The sequence below is a fragment of the Zootoca vivipara genome, chromosome 8, assembly GCF_965207765.1.
Source record: "Zootoca vivipara chromosome 8, rZooViv2.hap1.1, whole genome shotgun sequence".
Classification (NCBI taxonomy): Eukaryota; Metazoa; Chordata; class Lepidosauria; order Squamata; family Lacertidae; genus Zootoca; species Zootoca vivipara.
In genome coordinates this window covers 43745332-43763398 of record NC_142591.1, presented here as the reverse complement: position 1 = coordinate 43763398, position 18067 = coordinate 43745332, and the positions used below count along the sequence as shown (strand labels likewise).

Here is an 18067-nt window from a genome sequence, read left to right as displayed (position 1 = left end):
GTATTTCATTCTGGATACACAGGGAACTAAGCAAACTGGAAGAGCAGGACAAACCATCGGGGGGGGGGGGGAAGAGTCACAATGAAAAAGTAGGCACCAGCCCCTTTGTAATCAACAAAGAGGGAAAGGCGGGGAGCAGAAGCATAGTCTCTCCTCCTCCTCTAGCTCATTTGGTGTCCTTGGCTAGCACAGAACACAGCAGGAATGAAGGCTTCTTTAAAAACTCACTTCATAGCAGATAAAAGGAGAAGGGGCTGCAAGACAGATTTGAGTGCACTGTAGGCTGAATATCACTCAAGGGGTTCCCCACCCCTGTGTAAGCATTTCTGAATAAGTTCACTGTCAAAGCATGTGTTAACTTTGCAGTCTCCCATTTAAAACAATGGTGACACTTTAATGAAGCCCTATAAGCAAGCATCCAGACTGCTCGTGCATTATTACTTACAGTCGCAATCTTCTTGAGGATCTATATCTTTTGGTTCTTGGCTTATGCATTCTGAAGGTTAGGGGGCAAAAGAAGCAAATTAGAATCACATGATAATACAACACAGGTATCAGGCATGAGATTTTGAAATCGCATTCAGAAAACTGATACCGCTATATAATGGGTGCTCTCTTTATTCACTGAAAACTAACCATAACTCTTAGCAGGTTTTCTACTACTGGAAGATGGAACTTGTCTTTTCGAAGAGTTACTTTCCCAGCAGGTACTAGGGAATGCTACCCAATCTGGATTCCTTTGTTCTTGTTTTTATATAGGACACCATCTGAAATTAATCTCTACTTCTCTTCAGTTCTGTTGCCTACCTAACAAGGAGTATATGTGTTTTACTTAAGGCTAGAGACAAAACGGGATTCAGGTGGCACTGTGGTCTAAACCACAGAGCCTAGGGCTTGCTGATCAGAAGGTTGGCGGTTCAAATCCCCGCGACGTGGTGAGCTCCCGTTGCTCAGACCCTGCTCATGCCAACCTAGCAGTTCGAAAGCATGTCAAAGTACAAGTAGATAAATAGGTATCACTCTGGCGGGAAGGTAAACAGCATTTCCATGTGCTGCTCTGGTTCATTATTCATGCTGGCCACATGACCCGGAAAGTTGTCTGCGGACAAACACCGGCTCCCTCGGTGAGTAAAGCGAGATGAGCGCCACAGCCCCAGAGTCATCCGTGACTGGACTTAACAGTCAAGGGTCCCTTTACATTTACCTTTAGAGACCAATCAGGGTTAACTGGGGAATCGATCACTGTGTGTGCCTTTGTCCCAGCAGTCCTGGGTGCAACTGAAACCTGCACAGCATTTAATCCAACAACTTAATCCAAGTGAGTCTGTATCTTTATTTCAAGGCTATGGCTAAATACAGATAACCTCAGTAAATTCACATTAAGGGCGAATATCTTGCATCTATGTCAAAAGTTACCTAGGCTGGAACTAGGAACTTTTGCAGCTGCTCTATATGGTGAGCTATCAGACTGCAACTTGGGACATCTTCTGGGCTCTGCCCTACCCACCCTCTACTTAGTTGAACTTCCAGCCTGATGAAGAATTCTGGAGAACTCAAAATCTTGCTCACTCACCTACTGTGGATTTTGGATTCCCCTGACCCCATGAGCCAACATGGCTTCGTTTGCTTTCTGAACATCTTGCTAGTTGTGGTTAGAAAAAAGGTCTCAGGCTGTCCAAACTGAATAATAGCTTGACATCAGAAAGCAAGTTCACACTACCCAGAGTCATTGGTATTTTCAGGGTTATTGTTACAGACTGGTTCTCTTTAAATAACAACTTCCATTGACATGAACAAAAATGCCATGCTATATCTTAAGCCATTCTGAAGTCTGCTTCTGCAACAACTGCCAGAGGCAATAACCCCGCTGTTGTTCACTTACACAATGATAAAACGAGACCAGTCAAGAGCCCTTGAACTTGCTATTTAACTAACTTTGACCCTGATTTAGCTCTTGAACATGTAAACAGAACAATGGTTAAAGTGACTGTAAGGCTCATAATTTCACAATAAGAATGTAAATGAGGCTTGAAAGTCTGCAGTGAAAAACCCTGAGGCCCAAGAATTAATCTTTAGTCCCGTCCAAATTTCTGCTTGTCCTGTGCCTCAAAATCACAGGTTCAAGCAGGTTTCCATTTGACCTGCACATTAATCTAGGCAGAGGTCTGAGCTTGCCCCTTTTCCCAGGAAAACCCCCACTCTTTGGTGCTAAATCGGAACAAACATCAATCCAGAGAAAGCTCCAATTGAGGGGAGAGACTTCATCAGGCAAGGCCTCCTTTCCACCTGCCTTGCCCCACCCCCTGGCCCTGGGACTCCTCATAAGGAAGCTGTGCCTGGAGGAAGAACAGTAAGGGGAGAGACTTCATCAGGCAAGGCCTCCTTCCACCTGTCCTGCTCCACCCTCTAGTCCAGGCACCCCCAAACTGCGGCCCTCCAGATGTTTTGGCCTACAACTCCCATGATCCCTAGCTAACAGGACCAGTGGTCAGGGATGATGGGAATTGTAGTCCAAAACATCTGGAGGGCCGAAGTTTGGGGATGCCTGCTAGTCTCTGCTTCTCAATTTGTATTGTATTTTTTATGTACTGTGGTTTGCTGTTGTTTTATTGATTATAGCTTAGAAATTATTTATTGTAACTGTGGAATGGATTTCTGTTTAACTTTTATATGTTGATATTATTATTTCATACTATTCTAATAATTGTTGAATGTTACTTTTTTGATGTAGGTTGCTTATTTTAAAGTTTTGTTTTATTATCACATTTTTGTATTGCGTTAGATTGTTATAAGATGTACATTTTTTGTTTCTTCAGCTTGTAAACCGCCTTAAGTACTGTAAGATAGAAAGACGGTATACAAATTAAAAATGATGAATGATGGTGATGATTTGCTCCAATTAAGTGCTAATTAGCTGTTTTCTCCAGAAGGACAAGAAGAAGTGTGGATAAGCCCTTTGTTAGGATAAATCACCCTTGGGTCAGGCCAGGATCATACTTCATGCTGGAATTTTATACATTTATTCCAAACCCAAATAAAGCATCGGAATGCACAAATGGGGGGGGGGTGGATCTAAACATTAAGTAAGTAGTTCTTTCTGCAGCATTTGGCTCTTTCCCATTACTGATCAACAATGAAATCAGAGGTTACATAGCATGGGTCCACGCCATGGGTCCAGACCATGTCAATTCTGCTCTAGTCCTCTGAACGATTGATGCTTGCATTTGAAGGAGCCATGGTATGGTACAGACAGCTGCTTATGTGGCCCCAGACTCCAGTAGTTCTCAAACCACTATAGTAAAGGTAAAGGGACCCCTGACCATTAGGTCCAGTCGTGACCGACTCTGGGGTTGCGCGCTCATCTTGCGTTATTGGCCAAGGGAGCTGGCGTACAGCTCCCAGGTCATGTGGCCAGCATGACAAAGCCGCTTCTGGCAAACCAGAGCAGCACATGGAAACGCCATTTACCTTCCCGCTATAGCGGTTCCTATTTATCTACTTGCATTTTTGATGTGCTTTTGAACTGCTAGGTTGGCAGGAGCTGGGACCAAGCAACGGGAGCTCACCCCGTCACAGGGATTCGAACCGCCGCCCTTCTGATCAGCAAGCCCTAGGCTCAGTGGTTTAGCCCACAGCGCCACCTGGGTACCTCAAACCACTATAAGTAACCTCAAAACAAGCCCTTATTCTCACATTCCAGGGCTTGGCAGAGATTCCAGGTTGTGTTTAGCCCATACTATGAACACACTGGATTAGAATACTTAAAATGGACTGAGCTACATGGCGTTTTATGGAACATTCACATGTCTGCTATCATGGCCAGATGAATTTAGCCTCTCAGTGTATTGTCTGTCTGCTACTGTGTGAATCAAAAGCAACTGTTCAGGCTAAGAAAATATGAAGCTAGAAGCTCAAATTGGAAAAACTGCAGGGGATGTAGTCTTCCACATTTAACCATTGACCACCACATGTACAAATCCCCCGTAGATATACTGCACAATATATTTAATTGGCACCTTCCTTTAATGTAACTTTTATTACAGCCTGTGCAGTATTGAGGACAGTCCGTGATGATGCAATTAAATCCTTCAGTAATCTAGTGGAAGACCGCAGTAATGTCTGAACCTACTAAAATAACTGGTCTGCTGATTACAGGTGATACTGCTGCTGATGTGGAAAAAAGCAGTTCAAAACTTGAAATAAAACTGCATTCTGAGTCAAGATCTAACTTGTCCTGCCAACCTTTATTTTCAGCAAAGACAACATATTTTCTGCAGAATATATCCACCAATAACACAACTCTAGTGAAGGAGCTTTTGCATAATGGAAGATAGTTAACATTACCTTTGAGAAAGAAAGCATCTCAGTCGACTCATATTAAGAATGAATGAATTGCATTAATGCCAAAAGCTACCTGGGCTAGAGCTAGGAACTTGTGCAGCCGCTACCAGAGCTTGGAACACTTTCCAGGCTCTGCCAACCAGGTTGGCTGCTGGGCTCTCCTGAACAGGTAGAGCTTCCTGTTTGGATTGGAAACTTGCCTGAGCAGCAAAACTTTCCTGGCTCCAGGATAGGAACATAGAAAGCTGCCTTATACTGATTCGGACTATCAGTTTAACTTGCTCATTATTGTTTACGCTAGCAGCAGCAGTCCAGAGTCCATACAGTTTCCTTTGTGTTGTACAGTTCAATAGAATGCAGTCACTAGGAATAGCTATACAACTCTACATACCCCCAGTCAGGCGCTCACAGGTCATGAGCTGACCGTTATCAGGGCAGTTGCACTTCTGGCAGTAACCTCCATATTTGAGTGGGTTTCCAAAATAACCAGGAGCACAGCTACACAGAGAAAACAAACACAATTTGCAATTAATACATTTTTACACAGATTGAAACATCTCCTGGCATTATGGTTTGCACAAAATCCAGTCGTAAAATCTAACCATTGTATTAGATTTAACTTGTAATTGCCTATTCTGACAAAAATTTCACACACACAAATTCTTAACACATAGCATAGAGTATTGGGGGTTAGCTGTAACATTTGAAGGACTGCAGAAAGCAAATCCAACTGTTGACAAAAAAACAACCACCCTGGAAAACTTGACTGTGTCTTGTTTCTTTCAGATCTCCTATGACACTGGCCTTCAACTGGTGGGTCGGGACCCACTTGTGGGTCACAGTCTGATTCAATGTAGATAGCAACTAGAGCACTACCACCACCCAAATATATGTTAAAAGTTTAATAAATGGGTCCCCAAATGCATGTTTAGGTTAAAAGTGGCTCCTGGATATGAAAAGGTTGAAGACTATTGTCCTACGAGGCAAAGGACCAGTTAGTCCAGCCAGAGTTATTAGATAATAACTACGGTAATTGGTTGCTCCTCATTGTCTAGACATGTAATTCAGGACTCCCGGAATCTTAAAGAAAATTAATATGTGGTCATGAAATTCAATATGTTGTCATTATTAACATTAATTCAAAGTTATGCAAGCCAGGATTAGGGAGAAAAGAAATCAGCCAACAGAGATGATGTTTCAAAAAGTCTAAATTAAGAGGAGCACATTGCAAAGGGCTTAGGCACACTTCCTCTTCTACTGATTTCCCCAAACAACTCTTTAGTGCTCAATTGGAGCAAATAACAATTTGGGTTTTCTCCAGATTGACGTTTGCTTCAACTGAGCACTAAAGAGTGGGCTTTGCCTGGGAAAGGAGTGGGGAAAGGGGGAGGCCTGCAAAACCTCTTGTACCCATGCTTTTTAGGCATGGGGCAATTGAAAGTGTGGACAAAGCTACAGTGACAGTAACCCAACTTTTTTTTTACTGCGTTGATTTGGCTAACAATTCCTACCTTTGAAATTCAAAGCTGATTTCAAGTTGGCTTCTTTCAAAATGAACCACATTTAATAGTAACCACTACATGCCAGTTTGGACAAAACAACTAACTACAGTTAAGGCATCCTTTTTGCAGCTGCTTGAAGTGCATCTAGGTTAATTCTTCTCAGGCTTAACTATGCTTTAGTGAGAAGTCAAACATATTATTACATATAGGGTTCAATCCAGAGGGGTGGGAAATTCCTTTGAAATCAGTAAAAATTTAGCAGAGTTAAAATTTCTTTGGACTGCACTTGTATTTCACACTGCTGCTCAGATCCAAATGCTCCAAAGTGCATACAAGGGCTCTCATGCACAATAGGTAAAGGTAAAGGGACCCCTGACCATTAAGTCCAGTCGTGACCGACTCTGGGGTTGCGGCGCTCATCTCGCGTTATTGGCCAAGGTAGCCGGCGTACAGCTTCCAGGTCATGTGGCCAGCATGACAAAGCCACTTCTGGCAAACCAGAGCAGCACACGGAAACACCGTTTACCTTCCCGCTGTAGCGGTACCTATTTATCTACTTGCACTTTGATGTGCTTTTGAACTTCTAGGTTGGCAGGAGCTGGGACCGAGCAAAAGGAGCTCACCCCGTTGCAGGGTTCAAACTGTCCACCTTCTCCTTCTGATCAGCAAGCCCTAGGCTCTGTGGTTTAACCCACAGCGCCACCTGCGTCCCAATGCACAATAGGAGATCGGCGTAATTCACGTCAGAACCAAGAACAGTGTGCACAATCCCAGCGGAACGTGCAGACTTCCTGAAACACTGAATTGAATGCAGCAGGTTGTATTTGCAGAAAGCTTTCTGTGTGCTTTCATACCCCAAAGTGCCTTGGACCCTAGACCAAGTATGTTAATTTGACACACCCTTAGAATACACAATGGGGTGATATGCTTGTCATGCGGAGCCAAACCATGGCTTGGTGAAAACATCCATGTGTGGGGTCTTCTGAAAAGAAGACTCTAGCTGCTTTGCTGCTCCCTGGTTATTATGCTGCAGACTTATACTGAGCTAAGCCACACCTTGGCTTAGTGTGTTGCTTGAATCTGGGCAAGCGAGTTAGCTTTCTGCACACTAACCACAAGCTATAACCAAGGCATGTTCTAGGATGATGGCTCACAGTTAATCTGGGGAGTGCTCAATCACAAGCCTGGATTTGGACAACATGCTGAGCCAAGTCATGGTTTAGCTCATGCCAGAGCCATAAAATAGGGGACAAGGAAGTGAAGCAACCACACTCTTGTCTTCAGTAGCCTGCATGCTTATATGTTTGTGCTAAACCATGGTTTGGCTTAGCATGATGTGTGAATTAGGATATTTTGCAATGTGCCACTTTTTAATTAGAAAACCCATATTGAGACAAACAATTACGGTACCTTTCACAGTGCATTCCAGTATAGCCTTCTTTGCAGAAACACTGAATTTCTCCACCATTTTCCACGCATCCATTAGCAAAACTGGGGGGGGGGGGGCAAATACAATACATATGAAATGTTTTATACTTCAGGCATATTTAGACAGGTTTCAATTGCTGCCAAAATATCAAATAGCATTGAGAATTCAGGTGTATTGCTGCCTATCTCCCTAGACCTTCTGAGAACAGTTTGTTCTGCTTAACAATGCAAACAACCAAATCCTTAAAAAGGAAATGGGGAATGAAAATGGCATCTATTGATGTGTTATTATTGAGCAAATATAAATGTACTGCATTTCCTTGAGGGTTCTAAGTGAGGCATTCTTATCGACAGAAATCTTTGTATTTGGTGATGCATTGCCATGGATAATCTCTATGACAACTCACTCACTGTTTCTCTGAATTGTGCACACGATTTAGTCTATGCCTACATAGCAGAGCAAGGCATTTATGCCAGGCTACCAGCCCATCCCACCCTTTATGAGGCTCATAGTGGCTGGTAACCCCAGTGAACTGAGCATGTGTTGTATGATGGCACCTGTGCAATTCACTGGATCTCACTCATTGCACAAGAACAGTGCCTGTTGGTGACAAAGGGGGATGAGAGGAAGCAGGAGATCTGCCACTGTATCAAATTGCTCAGACAGTGGTGCTATTACATCTGCTTCTCCTCTGTGGTGTAGTTTCTCAATTTCTTTCCCCCAAGAAAAGATCCTTGCACCTTGGGAATCTTGATACAATTTGGTCCGCCAACCACCATTCAACCATGCAACACATACAGTACACAGGCACAAGGATCAGGATGTAAAACATGCGCTATTATTTGCTTTAAAAAATCATTTTCTACACACTCCTGGGGGAAACCATTTGTGAGTTTACAGAGGAAAAAAACACTTAAAGTAAACTATCTCTCCATCTATCTATCTATCTATCTATCTATCTATCTATCTATCTATCTATCTATCATCTGTCTGTCTGTCTGTCTGTCTGTCTATGTCTATCAGTTATTTTCATAAGGCTCTTGACCTCTGCTTTTGCACCCAGCAAATGATTGAGGCCCTTGGCCATTAATCATCCTAATTTTAAGTGATACAGGGTCTTGCTACTTCACAGGAGGGCCATTCCATTGTCACGGGTGGGACACTTGGACCATGTTTTTTGGTATTCACACATGTGTAAGAATGTAAATATACATAAAAATTAACAACCAAAATTTGAACTATGTTCTTAATAAGATACTGAACATTTTACTAATTTTTTATTATTTTTATGGATATTTTTGACAATTTTATTAAATGTTAAAGTATTGTCACGGGTGGGACAAAAAAAGGACACGGAGCTTGAGATAAGTTTGATTTATGGAAAAACTCTGTGAGTTGGGAGGTGAATCAATTATAAACTCAGCATATCTGTTTAAATCAATGTTTATTGGTTACAACTATGCAATCAGAAATTTAGGTTAAGAAATTTAATGATACAAAATTAAGGAAAAAATGCTGTCACGGGTGGGACAATGAAATGTCACGGGTGGGACGCGTCTGGCATACACTTGATTTAACATACAATTAAGGTTGTTAAAAATGGAATAATTACAAAAAAACCTTTTGCTATTACTATACTTACTATCTACTATAGCCTACAAAGTATAATGTTGTATTTACTAAAATTAAAATCTATTTTAAAAATATTTTCTTCTAGTCCATCTCTGGGCCAATTAACCACTTTCAAACACATCTACATTTTCAGTAAATTCATAAAAAATGTTCCTTCTGACTCGTTTAACATTAGGTTGGGGTAAGATACTAAGAATATGTTCAAACTGCACATATGATATGTCTTTTTCATCAACTTGAAACAGCTTTCCAGAATTGTTAACTGCTCGCATACACATCACCTTGACTTCTCCATCATCTTCAACATTACTTTGGCATATTGCAGCATATCTATATTTAGTAGGCCTGGTTCTTTGTCTTTTTGTAGTTGTTTCAAATTCAACTAAAACATATGTCCCAATAGTCACTCCATCAACAAACGGCTTCACTCCAACCACCGGCACATCTGTTTCATTTGTACAACTTGCTACACCATCTTGTTTTTCTGTGTCACTATCAGAATCTCTGTAAACATCAGAAACTTTTAACTTGAACAGTTCTGTGAAGACTACGTGGGTGGACTTTTGAAAAGAAGGTCCATAAACTAAACTTCTTTTGTCTTTAGCTTTAAAAAAATGGTTGGACTGCACGTTTGGAATCTTCCTCACCAAAGTCCAGCGCTCATCTAGCATCGCCATATTTGCACTGATATCAGTAGGTGTTAAAAGGACAAACTTCACTCTTGGTACTGCTTTTTCAGCACATTTAACAAAATCTGATGCTGAATTGATTACTACTCTCCTTTGTTTCACTGCATTCCAAACTGCTTGCTTAGTTAATCCACCAATCCCATCCACGGCACCCTTGCCGTGGGATGTAGCAAAAAAAAACCATTCCCCATCAACACCAAAGTCTTCAGGCATAAAACACAGATTGGACAGTGTGTACTTATTTTTGAACTGACCAGCACACCCATCAGAAAAGATTTTGACCTTTGTCAGTCTGTTAAATTCTTTCTTAAGTTCTTCAATTATGGCTTTTAGGCATGCATATACTGAGTATTTGTCGTGGGTTAAGTGATCCGAAACCACGGCAAAAGAACGTACTTTGCCTTGAGTCCAAGCGCAACCAGTAAATACTGTGATTTGGTTGTGGGTCCAGTGTGCACTTTGGATTTCATCTTGCGATGTTGCCAAATAGTTTTCAGCAAAATCCACTTGAAGAATCACCTCATCATCAGCTACTGTGTCCTTCATATTTTTGAAAGCTTTAGCTTGTAATCGCTTTACAAAGAAGTGCTTCTTAAATTTACTAAATTGATTTTGTAGCTCATTGACAGCTTCTTCTATGGTTCCTTTTGCTTCAAAAACCTTAGGCCGGCTAGAACAGTCATCTTTCCATTGCTTCCAGAAAATCTCAGACGACATGTTTAAGTCTTCATCAATTAGGGTGTGCAAATTAAGTACACACTTTTTGCATTCACCATTCATGCACTTTTCATTTTCCAAATCACAACAAGTAAGGCTCAAAAGATCAGAATGTGTGGAAGGAAAAAAAATGTCTTTCCTACTTATGGCTTCAATTAGGAAATTGAAATTAGCGTGGTATTTGCAAACGCAAACATTGTGTGGCATTTGAGAAGCTAAGTCAATATTTTTAGGCCTCAGTTCATAAAATTTTGATTTGCTGATTTCAACTGTTGGGTTATCAATCTTAAATAAGGCATAGGCCTCTTGGACTGTCATATTCATATGCCGCTTTTGGATTTTGATTCTTTTTCCACTTGTTGGATCTTTAATAGATTTGACATCCTTAATTCCTGGTGCCTGCCTGCTAATATCATCTGAATTATAAAACTCATGGACCTTTGCGATATTATCTTGTGAAATAATAGAACTTTTGGTGTTCTGTTTAGGGCTTTTATCAAATAGTGTTTTTGACGCTTGAGGTGAACTCTCATACACAAGCTTTCGTAACACGGCTATTCTTTTCCGTGGACTTAATGGCAACACTCTTTTAACTTTGGTAACAGCCTTTCCAAGAGATTGTGGGCATTTAAATGACCCAATCTCTGGAATAGTAGTGTCGCCAATTGGCCTAGATTCTTTTTCTTTTATCTTTTGTCTGTACTTTCTTTTGCGCTCAGTTTCTTTCCGTCTGTATTCCATAAGTGATTTTGCAGACAAATTCTTTACCAACTTCATCTTTTCTCGCCTCTTCTTATCTCTGACCCTCTCCTTTTCTTTGAAGCTTTCACATTTGTTTTTATCTTGTTTTAGTTTTTCACGCAGCTTTCTCATACGTTCTGCAGATGTAGTCTTTCCCATTTTGTGTATTGATTCAAAGGTTATATTATCTGTATTACTGTATGTATTCGCATTAGGGTAAAGTAACGGTAACTGCCTTTGTTCCAGAAGGAACAGCTACTATTGGTTCATTCAAGCAGCTGCATTTGGCTCCTTAGTCTTATTGGTTTCCACCAAAAGGCAGCTTTGTGATTGCTTGAGATTGTTCCCTCCAAAATGTATCTCTTTCTAGCTAGTTCCCCTCTCCTCAGTCCCCTCAGTCTTGTTTGCCAGAATAAAGAATTATTACATGAGGAATCTGTCTCCTGTCTGCAGAGAGCTGAAATCACTTGCTGAAATCACTAACTCAAGCTACAACAGTTAGCAACCTAATAAAACAAGCTGAAAACTGTCACGGGTGGGACAGAAAAAAATTATTAAAATTTCATGGTGTTTACATTAATTAACTGCATTTTTATTATTGATAGGTGTGTTATACTCTAATACATACTCCCACAATAAAACAAACATAACCTATAAATTAGTTTTATCACAAAATAAACTTTTGTACCTTTTGCTGTCACGGGTGGGACACTGAAACAGCATCCCATTCAATAATAAAAATAAAATAGAAATAACTTACCTATTTAAAAATTTTCAAGTCCAATGTGTAGACAAAGTTATTCACTTTAATAATATACCAACAATGACAACCACAATTTTTGTTTATCTTTAAAAAATAATGCCAACCTAAATGAACAAAATTAAGCTACACAATCAGAAAAGTGATACTGAAACTTCAAGCTCAAATTTCTCATGAAAAAAATAATTTCAAATTCTTTTTTCCTTTGGAATATTGAACTTTAATATGTTTAGTTAATGAAACTATAAGTAAAATAAGTATATTTTAAAAATAATTTTTTTCTTATCAGGCTCATTTTTCACGGAATGGCCCAGGACCCCTTTTTTTTAACCAAGCTCCATTCTGAAGATCCAGGCCCAATGTAATCTTCATCAAGTCCTATCACCCTTTGAAATGAAAACAAACCCAAAAGGCCACTATCATACACTGCAGTGTGCTCCGTCCACACAGGCATATATAACTGTTTTCGCACTGTTGTCATTAATTGACCCACCTATATTCTTTTGGCAAATGGTGGTATTTCAAGAAGATCAGACAGCTGCAATCTGCCCCATCCATATACCCAGTAATAGCTTTTTGAGCTCGTATCAGGTGTCCCATTTTGGGGAACCATACTAACATGGGAAAATACACCATATCTAAGGAATAACATGCTCAAGGAAGCCTCAAGCATTCAAATAAGAACTACACTTAGCAGACATAATTCTTTTCATGGCAGAATGGTCCAACACCTTTGTCAGGCAGCTGGAAGATAAGAAGAGGACAAAGGGTGAAGAAAGAGCTGCCAGTGGAGGGGCGGGTCCTTTCTCCATCTTCTGGACCCCCTGGACCACTCAACCAACATGCTGTACCTGGAACTGGGTGTGGAGAGTGCAGGACACAGCTTTGGGCAGCCTAAGGAAGTCCCACCCGACTTGGATGTGCCCATAAAAAGCAAATCTAGAGTGAGAGACTAGGGTGATGTCTGCTGTTTCCAGGAACTCTTTTTATTGTGAGACTTTTGTGGGTGAGCTGAAAGGTTGTTTGGTTCCTGAGCAAGAACCCGAAGCCTGAGAGGGAGGGTGTGTCAGAATGTAAATAAATTGATATTGGTGTAGTATATACATTAGTAACTTTGTATTATTGTAACATTTTTATATGTAACTCTGTATTTTTGTAATATTTTGTTTAAGTTCTCTGTTGTTGCTTCAGTGTTCTGTACTCCGCTTGGAGATATTTTTTATTAATTGGTATAGAAATCAATCAATCAAATAATCAGTCAATGTGCCAAGCACAAGAAAAACACAATTCTCCCCCACGCCCACACAGTACCTGCTTGTAAAAGGACAGCGACATGCCCTGCAGGTTCTTTGCTTGGCATCTCCAAAGTAGCCTTCTTTACAGCGTTCGCACTTCTCGCCAGCAGTATTATGCTGACAATTCTTTTAAAATATGTACAAATATATAAAACCAGAGAGTTAACAGCAATTCAATTATCAGCAGGAGAAAATTAGAGTTGATCAGCTCCAAGCCATTTCCTCCACACTATTATATTACCACAAGAACAAACATATGACTTTGACAATGTCTTCATTTTCTTGAATTATAGAAAAGTTGCTCATCAGCTGGGGCCAGAGACAGTAGAATATTACAGTATCCACACAGCTGGTTAACATGTCAGTGGTTTAATTAACTACACATCCAAGAATTGGACTCTTAGTTGGACGTGATGCTAATAGTTGTGAGCAACTTTGGATCCATTTCACAATCTATTCGAGTCCCTCTATAAATGAATTTCCTGCTATCCATTTTTTTCCTGTTTGGCCCTTTAGTTTGAACAAGTTTATATAGTCTCAAATCTAGGTAGACTGGTCTAATAAAAGATTTTTTTGTACTTCTAACAGCCCTAGCATAGGACTTAAAAATCCCAACACCACTGGAACAACACTAATACAGGGAGGCAATTGCCTCAGGACAAGTACAACTACTTTTCTTAAAATTAGTTTTTATTGAAGATTTTATTGTGTTACAAAATAAATAAATCCACAAGGAATAAATAGATAAATCAACATATAGCGCCTCCACTTTCAATTGATACAGTCTTTTTCACAGTTTGTTTATGTTTGGCATAAGTTACTAATGTCCTGGACATTTTGTGGTTCGGGGGAAAGAAAGGGGAAAGAGAGAGGGGGGAGAGATGGGGGATATTGTTCTTTCATTATGTTGCATAATGTTACCTGCCACAGCAACAAAACCTGATCAGATCATCAAACTGCCACCAATGAATTAACATTTTTTACTTTATGGGGACATATAACTGCACCCTGGAAAACCTATTTCCTCTGCAAAATGACTTGAAAGTGTCCATCTTTCAATTTGAATTTGGAACCAATCAAACAGTCCATACCTGAAGGAGCGTCTCCACCCCCATCGTTCTGCCCGGACACTGAGGTCCAGCACCGAGGGCCTTCTGGTGGTTCCCTCGCTGCGCGAAGCCAAGTTACAGGGAACCAGGCAGAGGGCCTTCTCGGTAGTGGCACCCGCCCTGTGGAACGCCCTCCCACCAGATGTCAAAGAGAAAAACAACTACCAGACTTTTAGAGGACATCTGAAGGCAGCCCTGTTTAGGGAAGCTTTTAATGTTTAATAGATTCTTCTATTTTAATATTTCTGTTGGAAGCCGCCCAGAGTGGCTGGAGAAACCCAGCCAGATGGGTGGGGTAACAACAACAACAACAACAACAACAACAACAACAACAATAATACCACCTATGTACACAGAATGCAAGCTGCATTAATTAGTAACAAATATATGGCACTAGCTATAACACAGTTTGGATGGCTTTTAAAACAGCAGGAGCAAGGCCAAAAAAGCAAACCTTTACAAATCTAGTTTTCTTTTGATTTTCCTGCCTGGGTGTTTTCTTGTCATGGCCTGCCCCATTTCTCTAATCAAAATGTCTTATGATTCATACATCTCCTGGAACATGCTGATTTGGCTAACAATTCTTATGTTTAACCCAAAAGGGTTTCTAGAAACCAAAGTCAAGGGAAGTATTGCATAATTGACAATGGATTTCAATGCAGCCAAAATAGGTTCATAATGAAAAAGGCACCCATGCAATGAATCTGGCAGTGAACAGGGGCAAGAGCCTATGATAACTTTTCAGAATAAACTATTGAAATAAAAGCAGTGAAATAGAATACAGTACAAGATAAGAAGCCCCAAAGGGTGCTGTTGATGCAAACCCTGATCCTTCAACTACAGCTCATATTTGTGCAAGTTCTTTAGCAACAGAATGGTAAATTACACTTTTTAAAGCGTGATTCATTTCGGATGAGATTTGCAACTTGCTGCAAAATTAGTTCACGGAAATCAGACATTTAATAATTATGTCTGCATTATAACTACCCATTTCCAATGTGCGGAACTACCTTCTCTTGCTATGCTTATACATGCATTCTGTAGCTTTCACTCTTTGGGCAGAACTAGTTGCTACAAAAGAAACATGCTGCGGCCACTTTCTAGTCTTTCGATCAATGTGTAGCTTATTATCAATGTGTGACATGGTTACTGTCCTGAATGTTTTCCGCTCTCTGGTTTAGACAGCCAACAAGTTGAGATGGTAGTGGGAAATGCAGTGCCGTGGCATCACATCACACATTAGCCACACGTTAACAGGAAAACAGGAGACACAAAAGTGGAAGTAATTCTGTATTATTATTATTATTGTTGTTGTTATTATTATTATTATTAGTAGTAGTAGTAGTAAAATGCAGTTTTATGATGAGTGTTTAAAGTCTGCAAAGCAAGCAGCTGGCATAATCATACTAGCATACCCACAATCATGGTTCAGATAAATAGGGTCAGTGAACAAAAGTTTCCAAGAGGAATGCACTGCTAAATGGGTTGCATTTTAAAAAGACTGGGTGCCATTTTCAAATGATTAGAGAGATGGAACCATTTATTATTGTGACACACAGATTTGTATTCCAGGTAAACAACCTGCATTCTTACACATAATATTTTACCTACGTTTATGAGAAAAACAGCAAATGGATATACAGGGCCTTGAAGGCTAACAATTTTATTATGGTAAGTATTTCATGGTTGAAAGTGTACTACATCAGATGCATGGAGTGTTACTGGACTCCAGGCATCTGATGAAGTTGATTCTAGTCCATGAAACCTTGCACAATAATACATCTGTTAGTTTTTAAGGTACCATGCAATTCTTTGGGGTTATTTTTTTTACTGATAGACCAAAGCAGACACCCTTATGAGATCACTACACTTTATGAGCTCATTACACATGTGCTCATAGAACTCATTCACTTCAGAGGAGTGGTTCAATATCTGCATTACTTTGCAGGCACAATTTTTTACCCTCTACTAGACAGAAGGGTGATCTTGAAGCTGAGGCTCCAATACTTTGGCCACCTCATGAGAAGAGAAGACTCCCTGGAAAAGACCCTGATGTTGGGAAAGATTGAGGGCAAAAGGAGAAGGGGACAACAGAGGATGAGATGGTTGGACAGTGCTCTTGAAGCCACCAACATGAGTGTGACCAAACTGGGGGAGGCAGTGGAAGACAGGAGTGCCTGGCGTGCTCTGGTCCATGGGGTCACAAAGAGTCGGACATGACTAAACAACAACAAAAGGGCCTAGGATCTAGTGCAGTACTGGACAGAGCAAAACTACTATGCACGTCAGTGGTTAGTAACTAACAGCAGTGACAAATTTCAACAATCTTTGCTATTATTACTTACAATACAAATTCCAGAACCATCCAGGCATCTATTTGCATTTCCATGACAATTGCAAGGAACACACCGTCCTGTTAATAGGCCACTGTTCTCACGGTAGAATCCTGGGCTGCATTCCTATTGCAAACGAAGGAGACTTTTTTTTAGAAGGCTATACGTTTATACCTTTAAATAGAGGCGTTCTGTGAAATTTTAAGGTAGAATAAACTAAATTGCTAAATATTGTCATATGAATACCTATTATATGATTAAAAGGCACAGTTCGTATTCTAATATTCATTTGAGTTTAGTAAGCCAAGACATGTGGCCATAGTTTTTCAGTTTGGACGTTGCAGGAAACTATACTTAATGGAAGACTTCTCGGCTTGTTTGCTTGCTTTCACGAAGGGGTGAGCCAAGGGTCTCTGTGTTGGGCCAAAAGGCTCCTTCATAACTTGTCATACTGAGATATGATCAAATGCGGTCAATGTCAACCATGTCCAAAGTCCACGAACTGCCCAACCATTTTGAAAAGTAGCTGTATATATCAGTGCTCTGAGATCTGTCAAGAAGGATTCTCTCAATCTAAACCCCTGAAGGCTGTTTTGGCTGGACATATTTCATATTCTGTAAAGAATGTTTCCAGAATAAGTCCAGTTTAGTAAAGTATTTAAAATACACATAAAGGTTTTTTTGTTCTAGATCCATAGGTTTCTGTAGAACTGTGTTTGTTCATTAGCGTTTTACCCAAATTAAAGTTTAATTTTCAAAACTACTTGCTGTAATATAACCTCATCCTGATTTCCTCACCTGAGGGTATATGAAACTATGTTTAAGCAATGAGAGGCATTCTTTAATATGAAGCACAATTTGTACGTACAGGCTTGTCCCAAAGACAAGTGAAGCATGAAAAGAATGTTCATCAACTAGAAGCATTTAAGAGGCAAAGCTGCTCTTCCGCAATCAATGTTAACTGACAGAATTTTGGGGAGCAGGATAATATATTTTTTTAAAAGAAAAGAGACACAGTTGTCAAAAAGCCATGTCCTGTTCAAATAAAGCATGTCCTTTTCCTCCATACAGTACATAGATTTTGAGGTCTGAAAGGGGCATGTACATCCCTAGGTGCTCCATGTGATAGGAGACCTTGCGCATTCAGACTTCCCAATTGTGTGGAGCTGCTTCATGTTTCTATTCATTTCTTGTACCATGAGACCTTATTCCTGGCTGAGACTGCAGAGGACAAAGTATTAGCAAAGGATCAATCCCCATCCCATGCTAGGGTCCTGATCCAGATTGCTTCCTCCCTCTGCCCCAGTGTGTAAAAGAAAGAAAGCAATCAAGGACAAACAATGAAATGAATTGTCATGTACAGTTTTAGCCCTTAGGCGTGGTTCTGGGAAACTTGTCTTAAAGTCCTATCTCTCTCATGAATTCATTGTTTAGAGCTGGGCAAAGGTCCCTATGTGTGAAAAAAATAACGAGTTACCTCACCTGTTTATTGTGAGGACAAACAAAATGAGGATTATAA

General features: G+C 40.2%; 1 protein-coding gene across 2 annotated transcripts in view; it reads right to left on the bottom strand.

Annotated features, from left to right (window-relative positions):
* Positions 1-18067, bottom strand: part of LAMA3 (laminin subunit alpha 3) — a 133298-nt gene that overhangs the window by 36508 nt on the left and 78723 nt on the right. For both annotated transcript variants that reach the window (XM_035125886.3, XM_088676289.1), the window contains 5 exons: positions 16561-16674; positions 13123-13232; positions 7254-7334; positions 4733-4839; positions 446-496 (listed from right to left, as the gene is read on the bottom strand). In XM_035125886.3, the coding sequence (XP_034981777.3) occupies positions 446-496; positions 4733-4839; positions 7254-7334; positions 13123-13232; positions 16561-16674 (463 nt within the window). The remainder of the gene's footprint in view (positions 1-445; positions 497-4732; positions 4840-7253; positions 7335-13122; positions 13233-16560; positions 16675-18067) is intronic.